Source organism: Pantherophis guttatus, chromosome 3, assembly GCF_059756535.1.
Source record: "Pantherophis guttatus breed Tessera chromosome 3, ASM5975653v1, whole genome shotgun sequence".
NCBI lineage: Eukaryota > Metazoa > Chordata > Lepidosauria > Squamata > Colubridae > Pantherophis > Pantherophis guttatus.
Genome location: NC_142065.1, coordinates 200,332,800 through 200,346,353, shown reverse-complemented (window position 1 = coordinate 200,346,353; position 13,554 = coordinate 200,332,800). Strand labels below are relative to the sequence as shown.

Below are 13,554 nucleotides of genomic sequence, written 5' to 3'. Positions count from 1 at the left end.
GAACTATAAATAAATAATTCAATAATAAATTAAGAATATAATTTTTCTCCCAGTGGGCCGCAGATTTCAGTATAACAACCATTCTGTCTTGTTTTGACTTTCTTACTTACATAGATGCATAGGGAATTGTTCAGCTTTGTGTGAAAGTAAACTCGTTTGCATTGATGTCTTTATGTCCCATTGGTACCCTATTTAAAAAAGGGATTACATTATTAACTAATTTAAGAAGACTGTTGTTCTAACATTTCATTTCTTCCCCAGTTAAGCACATCAAGAAAGATGAACGCAAATACTACGAGGATCTGTTAAAATACAGCAGAGATCATCTTATGTTGTACCCCTACCATTTGTCTGACATTATGGTGAAGGGCTTAAGGATAACACCTTTTTCATATTACACAGGAATAATGGAGGTAAGCTTAGAGAAATACTTGGTTTCCTTTTTCTTTTTCTTTTTCTTTTTCTTTTTTTTTTAAATAATTTTTATTAAATAGTTTTGTCTTTAAAAACAACATACAGAACAACCACAAATGCATCAAAACAAAACAAAACACAGCAAACAATACATATCATCTAATGCTTACCTGCTGGAAACACATGTCTAGTGTTTGCTTTTTCTTTGGCTACTGTTATACGTAGGGGAACATTATACCCCTTGAGCTGCATTAGTACAGATAGTCCTCAACATAAGACCGTAATGGAACCTATCCATTATAGCAGGGGTCTCCAACCTTGGCAGCTTTAAGACTTGTGCACTCCCAGCTGGCTGTGGAACTCTGGGAGTTGAAGTCCAAAAATCTCAAAAGTTGCCAAGGTTGGAGACCCCTGCATTATAGCCATATGTCGTGACAGTCATAAAATAGGTCAGTTACAACCCAATTTTTTGACATTTTTTTTTTTTACATTGGTCGTTAAATGAGCCCATTGTTCACTATGGCCAAATTGTTTAATTCGGTTTTTTTCTGTTTTTAAATTTTGTATTTATGTGTTTTTATCTTGTGGCTGTTCACCGCCCTGAGTCCTTTGGGAGTAGGGCAGTATACAAATCAAATAAACTAAACTAAACTAAACTATGGCCTGGTTTTGTCGAAAACCGGAAATAACTTCCAGTTTTCACCAAAGTGTTGTACAATGCAGTCAGGTGATATGGGGATATTGCAGACTCTCCTAAATGTGGCCATGTTGCTGAGTGCAGGAAATGCAGTCACATGACTGCAAGCAAGATACCCAACTGTAGGAACTTCATAGCCAAGTTGCAACCCCCTTACCTTTTTTAGGTAAGTCATGAGTTTGGAATGGTCGCCAGTGGTCGTAAATTGAGAATTACTTATGTTCCATTTGGAGCTCTCCATTCAATTTCTTCAATCAAAGAAGCTGCTTTGAAAGAATTAACATGTATAATGAAGAAGAGATTGAATTGTCAGTTAATTCCCAGGCTTTTTTTCCAGTGACAGTAATCAATCTTTAATCAGAATAGAGCTGGAAGGGACCTTGGAGGTCTTCTAGTCCAACCCCTTGCTCAAGCAGGAAACCCTATACCATTTCAGACAAATGGCTGTCCAGTCTTTTCTAAAAAACTTCCAGTGATAATCAGTAGTTTTTTTGAAATACAAGACTTGGGATTTGAAGCACATACTGATGTAGCATCAGTATACAGCTATTAAATTTAAAATGTACAATGATTGAATTGACTTTGCACTTTGTTTTTTCTTTTTGCAAAGGACATAATGAACAGTGAAAAAAGTTATGATTCATTGCCTAATTTTACTGCTGCAGACTGTAAGTATAAACTTACATTCAGTTTACGTGTGTTAAATAAGTGCCTAGTTTTTAAAAATAATTTCCTAGTTTCGAAAGTCCAGCTGCCTGATAGTTCCTATTTTTGAAGTTGCAATACTTTGTTTAAGAAAGCTTTTGAAGTTAAAAGTAAATCTCTCCCATCTGAAAACAGAACAAAAGAGACAGCAATAAGAGAATAACATGGAGAAAGTTAACAAAATAAATTTTCTGCATGATCACATGTCTGTTAAATAGTTGTTTATTGTCTTAGCTGTAAGCCATAATAATGATATTTAGATTATTTAGGCCGTTCAATTACAGTCACTTTGCAGTTATTCATTAAAGCAATTGCTCTGAGTAATGGTTCTATCTTTGTTTAGTTTTCTGATTATCTAATGTTCTAGTTAGATTGCTATAACTTGTAATAAATGTCTTTTGCAGATATACTCGTTCTCTTTTCCATTGCACAAATACAGATCTTGGATTAAAAGCTCAGAATTCCAGGACAAACTTTTAAAACAATGCTTGTCTTTGATAAAAAGCTGTTACAAGGATATATATATGTATCTTGTTTGAAATCTTCCAAGTTGTAGGAGAATTAAGGAGGCCTTCTTTGTTCCAACTTAAAAATGACTGCTTTCAAATGACTGCTTTCAGATAAAGTTCTTACATAACTTTTGCATCAAGGATTAACTTAATCGATGTTTAGATTATTAGATTTAGAAAAATGCATGATAATTCCAGACATAATGCTTGTTTTCAGCCAACCAGAATATAATGACTATCTTCAACTGAATGTTATTTTAATGACAAATGACGTTCAGATAAATCTATTATTTTTGCCCATTTAAGGGTGCCTTTCTGGGTTATAGAGCAAAAAAAAAGAGGGGGGAGCAATGTGGCATATTAGTAATACTTTCTCTCAAAATAGAATTCTGTTTTTAAGAGATTTATCTTTTTCTTTTTCAGGCTTAAGGCTTCTTGGCATAGGAAGAAACCAGTATATTGATCTGATGAACCAATGTAGGTCATCAAAAGTATGTATTCTGTTTTCTCCATTTGATCTACTATTGGCCTCTTGTTCAGAGGTTGATATAAAAACAAATATGTTCATAGTTTTGAGCACTTGTACTTTGCCTAGCCAGGTTTTTTGTTTTTTTTGTTTTTTTGTAACCTAAAAGGAATGTTTTCAGATTTCCAGTTCTTTGGCTTGGTGAGTTTTGAGGCTGCCCACAAGGACAGTTTGTTTTGGCAGGTACAGTTGGCAGTTTATGAGATATTGGCTTGCCACTGTTTGCATCTGGTCATCTGTAGTCTTTGCCAAGTTACAAGGGTCGTTTTTTTTAGTCTATGACTTTCCCTCAATTTCTGGAGGGAAAGTAAATATGGCAATAAATATCCTGCCATCATCTTGCACAGCATCGATTCATTTTTTTTTTTAATTTAAAAAAAATATATCCTGCCCTTAAACAGAACGTGCTGAAAATAAAAAACACTGTAGCACTGATCAGACAATATTATAAATGTGTGTCTGGATCACACTCCCAGAAATAAAAGTGTTCTAATAGGAAGATGAATTCAATTTGGCTGAAAATTTTTAAAAGTCTTGGGAAATCAAAAAGATCTCAGCCTTCAGAGACAGCTTGGAAAATGACATGTATGCCTCGCTCCAGAGAGATTTCTGAAGCCAGTTGCTTGCTCAGTTTCCCTGGAAAAGGACTTCTGATAAGTCTCAGCACATGGAAATCTTTCTTTCGCTTATGGGTTTGAAGATAAACCTCTGCATTTTTCAATTACGGGAAGTCCTTGACTTAAGACCACAATTGAGCCCAAAATTTCTGTTGCTAAGTGAGATCATTGTTAAGTGAATTTTGCCCCATTTTACAACCTCTCTTTACACAGTTGTTAAATTAGTAACACTGTTGTTAAGTGAATCTGGCTTCCCCATTGACTTCGCTTGCCAGAATGTCAAAAAAGGTGACCCTGGAACACTGCAACCGTCATAAATATGAGTCAGTTGCCAAGCATCTGGATTTTGATTGCTTGACCATGGAGATGATACAACAGTTTTAAGTGTGAAAAAAGGTCTTAAGTCACTTTTTTCAGTAACATTGTACCTTCGAACGGTCACTCGAATGGTAGTTGAGGACTACCTTGGACATCCTAAAATGAATGGGCAGCTAACAAAATTATTTCAACAATAGCTAAGAAGAGCTCCCTAATGATGGCCATGGCAGGCCCATGTATGATACAGTACAGTAAGGAAGACAAGGGTGTTTAATATGACCAAGAAAGGCAGGGTTCTCCAGAATGATCAGCTCCAAGGGTTGAAGGGATTATCCATAAGGGTTGGTATTCTTATCTATATATATAAAAGCGAAAGCCACTCACGCCGTAATCACGAAATCTCCAGAACCGTAAAACCTACAAACATGAAATTTGCCATGTATGTTCCTCTTGGCTTCTAGGTGCTCACTAAGAAAGGATTTTTCGAAATGGCCATCAGAGCATTAGTATTTCCTATATTATGATTAACACACTTTGATGCTAAGGAGTTCTACTCCCCCTCCCCACCTGAAAAGAAATCTGTTCCAAATGCAAAACACAAGCAGAGGAGAGGAGTTTCACTTTCAGTTTTACTTTTACAGCAGCAACCAAGGGATAGGATAGGGGAGGCTTCTGTGGGCAAGCCTGAGGGAGGGAAAGGGATAGGATAGGGAAGGCTTCTGTGGGGCAAGGCTGAGGGAGAGAAGGGGATAGGATAGGGGAGGCTTATGTGGGGCAAGGCTGAGGGAGAGAAGGGGATAGGATAGGGGAGGTCTCTGGGGCAACCCTGAGGGAGAGAAGGGGATAGGAGAGGCTGATGGTAACTACTCATTAATTTTCAAGCTGTAAGTGTTGATTTATCAACCCCGATCACATAGTTTCAATGCGAAGCATGGGTATCTAGCTAGTCATTAATAATTAAAGCGGTGTTTAATACATTATTTTCATATAATGTCTGGGAGTCGATGACCCAACTAAAAGTTCACAAAGAGGTCGGTGAGTTTGGGTACCCCTGATGCAAAGCTTACTTTGTAGGCTCTGGATATTTATGATTGATAAATGGTCTATCCCTATGTATTTATTATCATTGTCTTTGGCTTATAAAAAAGATAAACAAATGTATTTTTCTCAGTTGGATGCATGTGCTTCAGTTAAAAAGAAATTTATGTGGGTGAAACTGAAATATGGACCAGAGAACCTATTACAGTTTCTCACTTTCAGTCTATATCAGAGGTCTCCAAACTTTGCAACTTTAAGACTTGTGGACTTCAGCTCCCAGAATTCCCCAGCCGGAAACAAGGCTGAATGATAAGGACAGTCTTATCAGGGGGAAGGGATAGTGTGCTTAAAAATTTGAATGTTCTGCATTTGAAAACCTACAGTAATTTCTTCTTAAAACATTTCAGAAATTTTTTAGAAGGAAAACTGCCCGTGACCTGCTACCCATGAAACCAGTAGAAATTGCCATTGAAGCTTGGTGGGTAGTACAAGCCGGTTACATCACAGAGGATGACATTAAGGTATAAATAAAATTATTTTTTTTCCAGCTCAGTTAGTTGCAGATGGACTGCTAAAAAATTTACTTCCACTTCCAGGTCATGAACCTAAAAACCTGGGCTGCTTTGATCAGAAACTTTTCTTTTGGTGAATTATGTTTGATAAAGTTGCTTGAAAATTACAGCAGTAATAAGCTGTGGCTTATGTTTAATTTCATAAACTATGCAGTGTTTGAAAAAAAAAATATCTATCTATACCTTCCTACTAAGTACAATTTCATTAAGTCATCCTGAATTAATGTGATAGAAAACATGCATCTTTCTCTAGTGGAAAATTTAATTGAATCAAACAGTGGGTTCTTAGCATAGGGATAGATTGAGTTCTTCATTGCCCACTCTACATGGAATAATTTTTAAACCCTTATGCATTCCTTATTTAATACATCCTTTTCTCGTTAGATATGCACACCCTGTGAAAAAATTGCAGTTGATAAAATCATTGATTCAGGTCCTCAGCTTGCTGGAGTCCTAGACTACAATGTTGTTCACAGTGAGTTACATGTTTTTTTTTTCTTCCAAACAAAAGAGTAATTTTTGCGTATTATTTTTGTTACAGATTTAAGGTAAAGATTGGAAAGCATCCAAATTAGAGAGAATCAATGAGTAGAGAATAATTTGGGCATTTACCTTTTGCTGTATGGTTTCCCCCCCTTTTTTTTATCAAGATTACATGAAGCATTAATACCACTTTATAATGACTTGGTAAGATCACCTAATCATCTTCGTTGCTCTTCTCTGTACTGTCTCAACATCTGCATCCAGGAATATTGCATCCAGTTTTGGTCGCCGTGATGTAAAAAAGATGTTGAGACTAGAAAGAGTGCAGAGAAGAGCAACAAAGATGATTATGAGACTGGAGGCTAAAACATGAAGAACGGTTGCAGGAATTGGGTATCTCTAGTTTAATGAAAACAAGGACTAGGGGTGACTTGATAGCATTGTTCCAATATCTCAGGGGCTGCCACAAAGAAGTGACGGTCATCATATTCTCCAAAGAACCTGAATGCCAGCAAGAAGCAGTGGATGGAAACGGAACAAAGAGAGAAGCAACCTAGAACGAAGGAGAAATTTCCTGATAGAACAATTAATCAATGGAACAACTTGCCTCCAGAAGTTGTGAATGCTCTAACACTGGAGGTTTTAAAGAAGAGACTGGACATTCATTTGTCTGAAATGGTATAGGGCAGTGATGGCTAACCTTTTCCAGACTGAGTGCCCAAAGTGCGCACGAACCCCCAAAATGCAATGTGCTTGCAGCCCCCACACATGCACCCCATCCTACGCATGCGTGCGTGCCCCCCGCACATGCCTTACCCCCCACATGTGTGTGCAGTCCCATGGGGCCACACACATGCCCTGCCCCCTACATGTGTACGTAGGGGCCCCCGCGTGCGTCCCACCCCTGGGCATGCGCAACAGAGACTGGATGACCAGCTGGCTGGTGGGAGGTGCGCACGCATGCGCAGCGGAGCTGAACTGGGTGAAGGCTCATGTGCCCACAGAGAGAGTGCTGCGTGCCACCTGTGGCATGCGTGCCATAGCTTCACCATCATGGGTATAGGGTTTCCTGCCTGAGCAGGGGGTTGGGCTAGAAGACCTCTGAGGTCCCTTTCAATTCTGTTATTCTGTATCTTTGTTAGAACAGCTGATCCCAATGCTGAATCAGGTATTGTTTTGGATTTCCCTTCAATTTAGAAAATAGTTTTGCTATTTTCATATTTTTCATATTTGCAAATAGCCTTAATAATTAAACACTCTTCCAGCTCATGGAATAAGTGTCTCAGTCATCTGAATCATGCTGGTGGAATTTACTTGCAAAATTTAATCTATCTGAAATATTTGAGCACCGCACAGAACCAATAAATTATTTGTATAACACTTGAGATTTTAGAATAATTATGTGTGACTATTGATAAACAGTGAAATTACAATTTAACAAAACAAATTTAGTGTTATTTTGAATGCAGTTAACCAGATTTCTGTCCAGGCATCCTCCTGAAGGAAATTAAATTTATATTAATTTCACATCATTTCTGGCGATTGGCATAATGATATAATTAACCCTAAATGAGATCATTATGCAAATGAACATAACATTGTAAATTGCTGCAAATAACATAATTGACAATTTAACAGGCATTTGGAAATAATGGATATAACACTTCTCTACTGGTCTGTTACTGCAAGGTTTCACTGCAGATACTTTTTCAGCTAAAATTTGTCTTTTTCCAAGTTTTTTAGAGAACAGGGTTATGAAATGTACATTTAATGTACATTAAAAGTACGTGTAATTCATTACATAAGTATACATTTAATTCTTGTTCAGAGATGGATTTAGATTTTGGTGAATCATATTTTAAGCAAATATGCATAAAGATAAAATTGTAATTATACTGTAACTTTCCAGCTTTGCTTTTGTTTTGAAACTTTCATCTGAATATGTTCAAAGGAAATCTGTCATTGAAAAAGCAGCATGCTTACATTGTGTGTGAGTGTGTGATTGTGTGTGGCTGTATATGCACATGTTTCCTAGCCTATTAATTTCAAACTTGAAAGAATCATACTAAGGAAGGATACTTTAGAGCCGTGTTTCTCAACATTGGCAACTTTAAGATGTTTGGATTCAACTCAAAGAATTCTTAAAGTTAACTTTAAGATGTCTTAGAACCCAGACATCCTAAAGTTGCCAAGGTTGAGAAAACTGCTTTAGAGAATGAGTTTTGTGTCTTACAGGTCTGTGCCACAGATGTATCCTTTCTTACTAGCATCTCTGCCCAATACTGTGCCATGTGTGTAGTAATTTGGATTAATTTTCAAAACAGCAACTGGATTTAATCTGAATAGAAGAAAAATGTGGACATAACTGTCAGTATTCCATGTACCATTTTCTGAACTCTGTCTCACGTTCTTTGTTTCTTGGAACAACAAATTGATTGAAGACACTGCATGAATATCTGTTACGATAATGGGGTTCTTTTTTATATCCCTAGGTTTATATAATAAGGGGTTTATCTACCTTGATGTACCAATATCCGATGACAGTTGCATAGCAGGTAGGTGTATGTTTTTTTTTAAAAAAACTGTTCAGTACATTGATACAATTAAACATTGAATAGTTTAACTGACTTAATATCCCAAAGGAGGTTTTTCAAAAGGCAACTGGACTTTTTTTGTTTTTCCTTGAGGATGTTTCGCTTCTCATCCCAGAAGCTTTTTCAGTTCTGACTGGAGAACTGAATTGTCAGAACTGTAGAAGCTTCTTGGATGAGCAGGGAAACATCTTCAAGGAAAAACAAAGGAAGTCCAGTTGCCTCTTGGAAAACGCACCTTTGAGACAACCATAACCTGGATGACTGAGAATCTCAATAAACCAGCGGTCTCCATTATTTCTGGCTTTGCAGACTGGCAGTGGCGGTGATGGGGGAAGAGGGGACACTCCCGTGCAAGCAGCAGGGAGCGTGCTCTCACGCGCCTGCCGCTCACACAAATGGGGCTGAGCATGTGAGGGCGCTCGCCTGTTACTTGTGCAAGCGGAGCTACGCAGCATGAAACAAACACAGTGTTTTAAAAGTTATGATATTTATGTAGTTACTTTTCAAGCACAGCTCAATTATATTAAAGAAAGCAAAATATCTTTACAATCCCCAAGGCATGTCACAATCTTTGAGCAACTGTAATGTTTGGAAATTGAAAGTTGAAAAATTTGACACACCCTATGTTAGGCACACAGGTACGTGCTCCCACGCGCATGTGTGGCCAGATTCCGAATGGGCCACAGCCCGGTGGGGGTCAGGGATCCCTGCTGTAGACAATTCACTTAGCAATTTAATGACATAATGATGCTGAATTCCAGATTTCAGTTTCATTGTGTGCTGAAAAACTTAACTTTAATATTGCTGCATATTCCATGATTTAGCTTTGTTGACTGATCCTAAGTCAGTGATGGCTAACCTTTTTGCCATCGCGTGCCAGGAGAGGGGGGGCGGGGGAGGGTTGCGTGCGCACATGCCCATGCACATGTGTGCGCAACCCCCTCCCCCCCCCACCGCTCCTGGCATAGAATGGCCTGGTAGGCCCGTTTTTCTTTCTTACCTGGTTCCAGATCCTCTTGTGTATCTGGGAACGGCGAAAACAGCCTTTCCCATTCCCTTGGAGGCCCTACGGAGGCTGAAAGGGCCCATTTCCCAACTCCCAGTGGGACAGGAAGTGACATTTTTTGCTGTCCCCAGCCTCCAGAAGCTCTCTAGGAGTTTCTAGGAGCCTCTCTAGGAGTCTCTAGGAGCCTCTCTAGGAGTCTCTGGAGGCTGGGGACAGGAAAAAATGTCACTTCCTGTCCCACCGGGAGTGGGGAAATGGGCCTTTCAGCCTCCGTAGGGCCTCCAAGGGAGTGGGAAAGGCTGTTTTCACCGTTCCCAGATACACAGAGAGGATCTGGAGCCAGGTAAGAAAGAAAAACGGGCCTCCTTCCCCCCCCACCGGCCCTCCAGAGGCAGGAAACAGCCTGTTTCCCTACTTCTGGTGGGCCCAGAAGGCCCGAAAATCAGCTGGCCGGCGCGCACATGCGCCCCAGAGCTGAGCTGGCGTGCCCACTAATATGGCTCCGCGTATAGGTTCGCCATCATGGTCCTAAGTCATAGAAGAGAAGTTATTTCATTACTTTTCACCATATATCCCCTTCCTGGCCTATTTGTAAGCTAAAGAAAAAAAAACTTGTGAGCAAATGCATTTGCTTCATTATCAGTTTTAACAGCAGTCATTAAAAAACCCAGTAAAGTCCAACGGCAAGAGTTGTATAGGAATCTTACATGAAAATTTTAATGTTGAAGAGCCTTACGGTATGTGTTTGATGAATGTGTCCCATTTACTCATTTGCTACAGGTAGTCCTCAACTTACAGTCATTTGCTTAATGACCAAAGTTACAACAGCACTGAAAAAAGTGAATGATGACCGTTTTTCACACTTAATGACCATTGTAGCATCCCCATGGTCACATGATCAAAATCCAGACACCTGGCAAGTAGGATATATTTATGACGATTGCAATCCTGGTATCCCAAGGTCACTTTTTGCGACTCTCTGACAAGCAAAGTCAATGGGGAAGCCAGATTCACTTAACACCCACGTTAGTAACTTAACAAGTGCAATGATCGCACTTAACAATTGTGGAAACCAAGATGGTAAAATGGGGCAAAACTCAACTTTAATTAATTGTCTCACTTAGCAACAGAAATTTTGGGCTCCACTATGGTCGTAAGTCAAGGACTACCTGTATTTGGTAAAGTAAAAGTAGAACAATAGGTCTGTGACTGTATCTCATTCACTTATGAAAGGCTAATTTCTCTTCTGAGACAGAGAAGCAGGAATTTCTATTGTATTTTCTTTCTTCGATAAATGGCATTTCTTTCTCTACCTAACAATATCCTTAAAAACATAGCTTTTCTTTTCAGTGCCGCCACTGGAAGGATTTGTGATGAACAGAGTTCAGGGAGATTATTTTGAAACTCTGCTGTACAAGATATTTGTTTCCATAGATGAACACACAAATGTCGCAGAGGTAAGTCATTTTTTAAAATACTCCTCTGAGGCTATAAATCAATCGCTGCTTGGAAGCTTTTATTTATTTAGATTTTTATTCGATCTTTCTTTAATTTACATTGTAGTGAATTTTAATTCCTGTGGCTACCCAGAGCCCCATCGATGAAATGAGCAACCGTATTAATATAAATTGTAAAAATATAAACAAACAAACAATTGGTGGTTGTAGTGGGTTTGCAACAGTTCCCCAGGACTGCAGAGAGACGACCTCTTTTAGTCCTCGGCACAGGTAGTCCTTGAGTTACAACAGTTCATTTAGTGACTGTTCAAAGTGACAACGGCATTGAAAAATGTGACTTACAACCATTTTTCAGTTATGACCTTTGCACCATCCCCATGATCATGTGACCATCCCCATGATCATGTGACACCCCTGCATTAAGGTCTTACAGCTGACAACTTCCTCTCTGTCTTCTCCCCATCCCCCTAATTCAGGGGTCTGCAACCTTAAACACTCAAAGAGCCATTTAGGCCCGTTTCCCACAGAAAAGAAAACACCGGGAGCCACAAAACCTGGGTGGGTGTGGCCAACTCGACGTCACTCACTTCCACCAGTCACATGAACCTCCCCCTCAGCCACGCCTACCCAGCCAGTCATTAGGGCAGAGAACCAGTTTTTTTAAAAAAACCCAAACCCTTTTGACATCCCTCCCTCCCTCCTTCTCTCTCTCTGTATCTCTCTCTGTCTCTCTCGTTCTCCCCCTCTCTCTGTATCTCTCTATGTCTCTGCCCTGGCTGCTTCTCTATCCCCCGACATTGCCCTTACCTTCACAGGCCAGGTGAGGAGTGACGGGGAGGGGAGGGCGAGGGCAAGGGCGGGGCCAGCCAATGGTGGGATCACCCGGCAGGGAGCCACAGCAGAGGGCCCAAAGAGCCGCATGTGGCTCCAGAGCCGCAGGTTGCTGACACCCGCCCTAGTTGTATAGTGCCAAACCCCAAAGCCAGGTGAGCATATTCCTGAGAAGGGAGCTTCACCTTCCAGGTTTACCGAGGGCAGTTTTTTAAATGCCAGCTTGTTTGCCCCATCTATCATTAGATCATGGACCAGGACCGGACAGGACAGGACATACCGACCTAATAGCAGCCAAATCTTAGGACCACCATCCCTAGCTTGGGGATGAATACTGAGGGTTGGAAGAAAACACAAGTCGCCGCCATTCGATCCCTCCATTCCCATGTGGAGCCAGTCCTCAGTTTCCTGACCTTCCCATCATCTCCCACTCAATCTCTATTACGGAGGTGATGATGTAAGCTTGCTGGGCTAAATTGGAAAAATAACCAGAAGAACGTGCTGCTTTTTTTTTTCTTTTCATTTTTGTACTAATGGAAAACATTTTCCAATTGAAAGTATGATTAACTCAAGATTCCTAGCCCCATGTCATAAATCCTTGAAATGACAGTGAAATGAACTGTAGCTCTGAAAAGTACTTCAACTTTCTCCTCTGAAATCTGCCTTCACATTAACAAACAAAGCTGATTTATGCTAGATCGGACTATCCATCAAACTTCGGGCCAAGGGGCTTTAGATTCCGAAGTATATATATGGTGCTGCTGAACTGTGGCTGTGTTCCAATTCCATGAAAACCGCTGAGATTGTGAAATTGTGTAAGAATGCATTTTCCATAAGGTGATGCAGATTTATCATTGCGGAGTGTATTGATATCTTAAGCCTCCACTAAACACTTGAAATGTATTTACCGTAGTATTAGAACGCTAGCCAGTTGACCGGGCTGATGAGTTCATTGGTTGCTTTTATTTCACCATGATGAAATGTTAAATATCCCAAGAAAACACTATATAATTCAGTCATTTGGCTCTCTTATGTGGTCAGTACTGAATAAGTGTGACATTTTTAATGGAGCTTTATTTATTTAGCGGATGGCGAATACATGGACTTATATCAGTATTGTATTAATCAAGGGTGCTATTCAGCAGGTTCTGACAGGTTCTGGAGAACCGGTAGCGGAAATTTTGAGTAGTTCGGAGAACCGGCAAATACAATCTCTGGCTGGCCCCAGAGTGGGGAAGGAATGGAGATTTTGCAGTATCCTTCCCCTGCCATGCCCATCAAGCTATGCCCACCAAGCCACGTCCACAGAACCGATAGTAAAATAATTTGAATTCCACCACTGGTTCAGATGTTAATGTCCAGTCCACCCAGCCATTCAAGGACAGGGTGGTCTACGTTGAAAAAAATCAGACCTTGGGCCGATGTAAGTTCTTGATAGACATTCAAACACAATGTGATGGATATTTTGTCGAGGAGCACCACAGTCACACTGAGGGGTAGAGACAAGACCTCACTTGAACAATGAGTCCTGGCAGACACCATGTTGGGTACAGATCCTGTTCAGAGTTGACCAATGCTGGTGAGGAAGGTCAAAACCTGGAACCTTTTGTTTAGGGTCATCTACATAACTGCCTGTATCTGGGCATTCAGCAGCCCATTTGGCTTTCCCCTGTGCGTTGATGTCAAAGTTGTTAGACAGCGGTTGAGCGAGTTGTAATTTTGTTGTAATGGAGCTGTTGTAAATGAACACAATTATCAATAACCCTTAACTTATTTTGTGTATTTTT

General features: G+C 40.0%; 1 protein-coding gene across 2 annotated transcripts in view; it reads left to right on the top strand.

The window, feature by feature from the left end:
• Window positions 1-13,554, top strand: part of FAM91A1 (family with sequence similarity 91 member A1) — a 42,943-nt gene that overhangs the window by 4,708 nt on the left and 24,681 nt on the right. For both annotated transcript variants that reach the window (XM_060681847.2, XM_060681848.2), the window contains exons 3-9: window positions 262-413; window positions 1,722-1,779; window positions 2,749-2,816; window positions 5,232-5,345; window positions 5,781-5,871; window positions 8,372-8,434; window positions 10,830-10,936. In XM_060681847.2, the coding sequence (XP_060537830.1) occupies window positions 262-413; window positions 1,722-1,779; window positions 2,749-2,816; window positions 5,232-5,345; window positions 5,781-5,871; window positions 8,372-8,434; window positions 10,830-10,936 (653 nt within the window). The remainder of the gene's footprint in view (window positions 1-261; window positions 414-1,721; window positions 1,780-2,748; window positions 2,817-5,231; window positions 5,346-5,780; window positions 5,872-8,371; window positions 8,435-10,829; window positions 10,937-13,554) is intronic.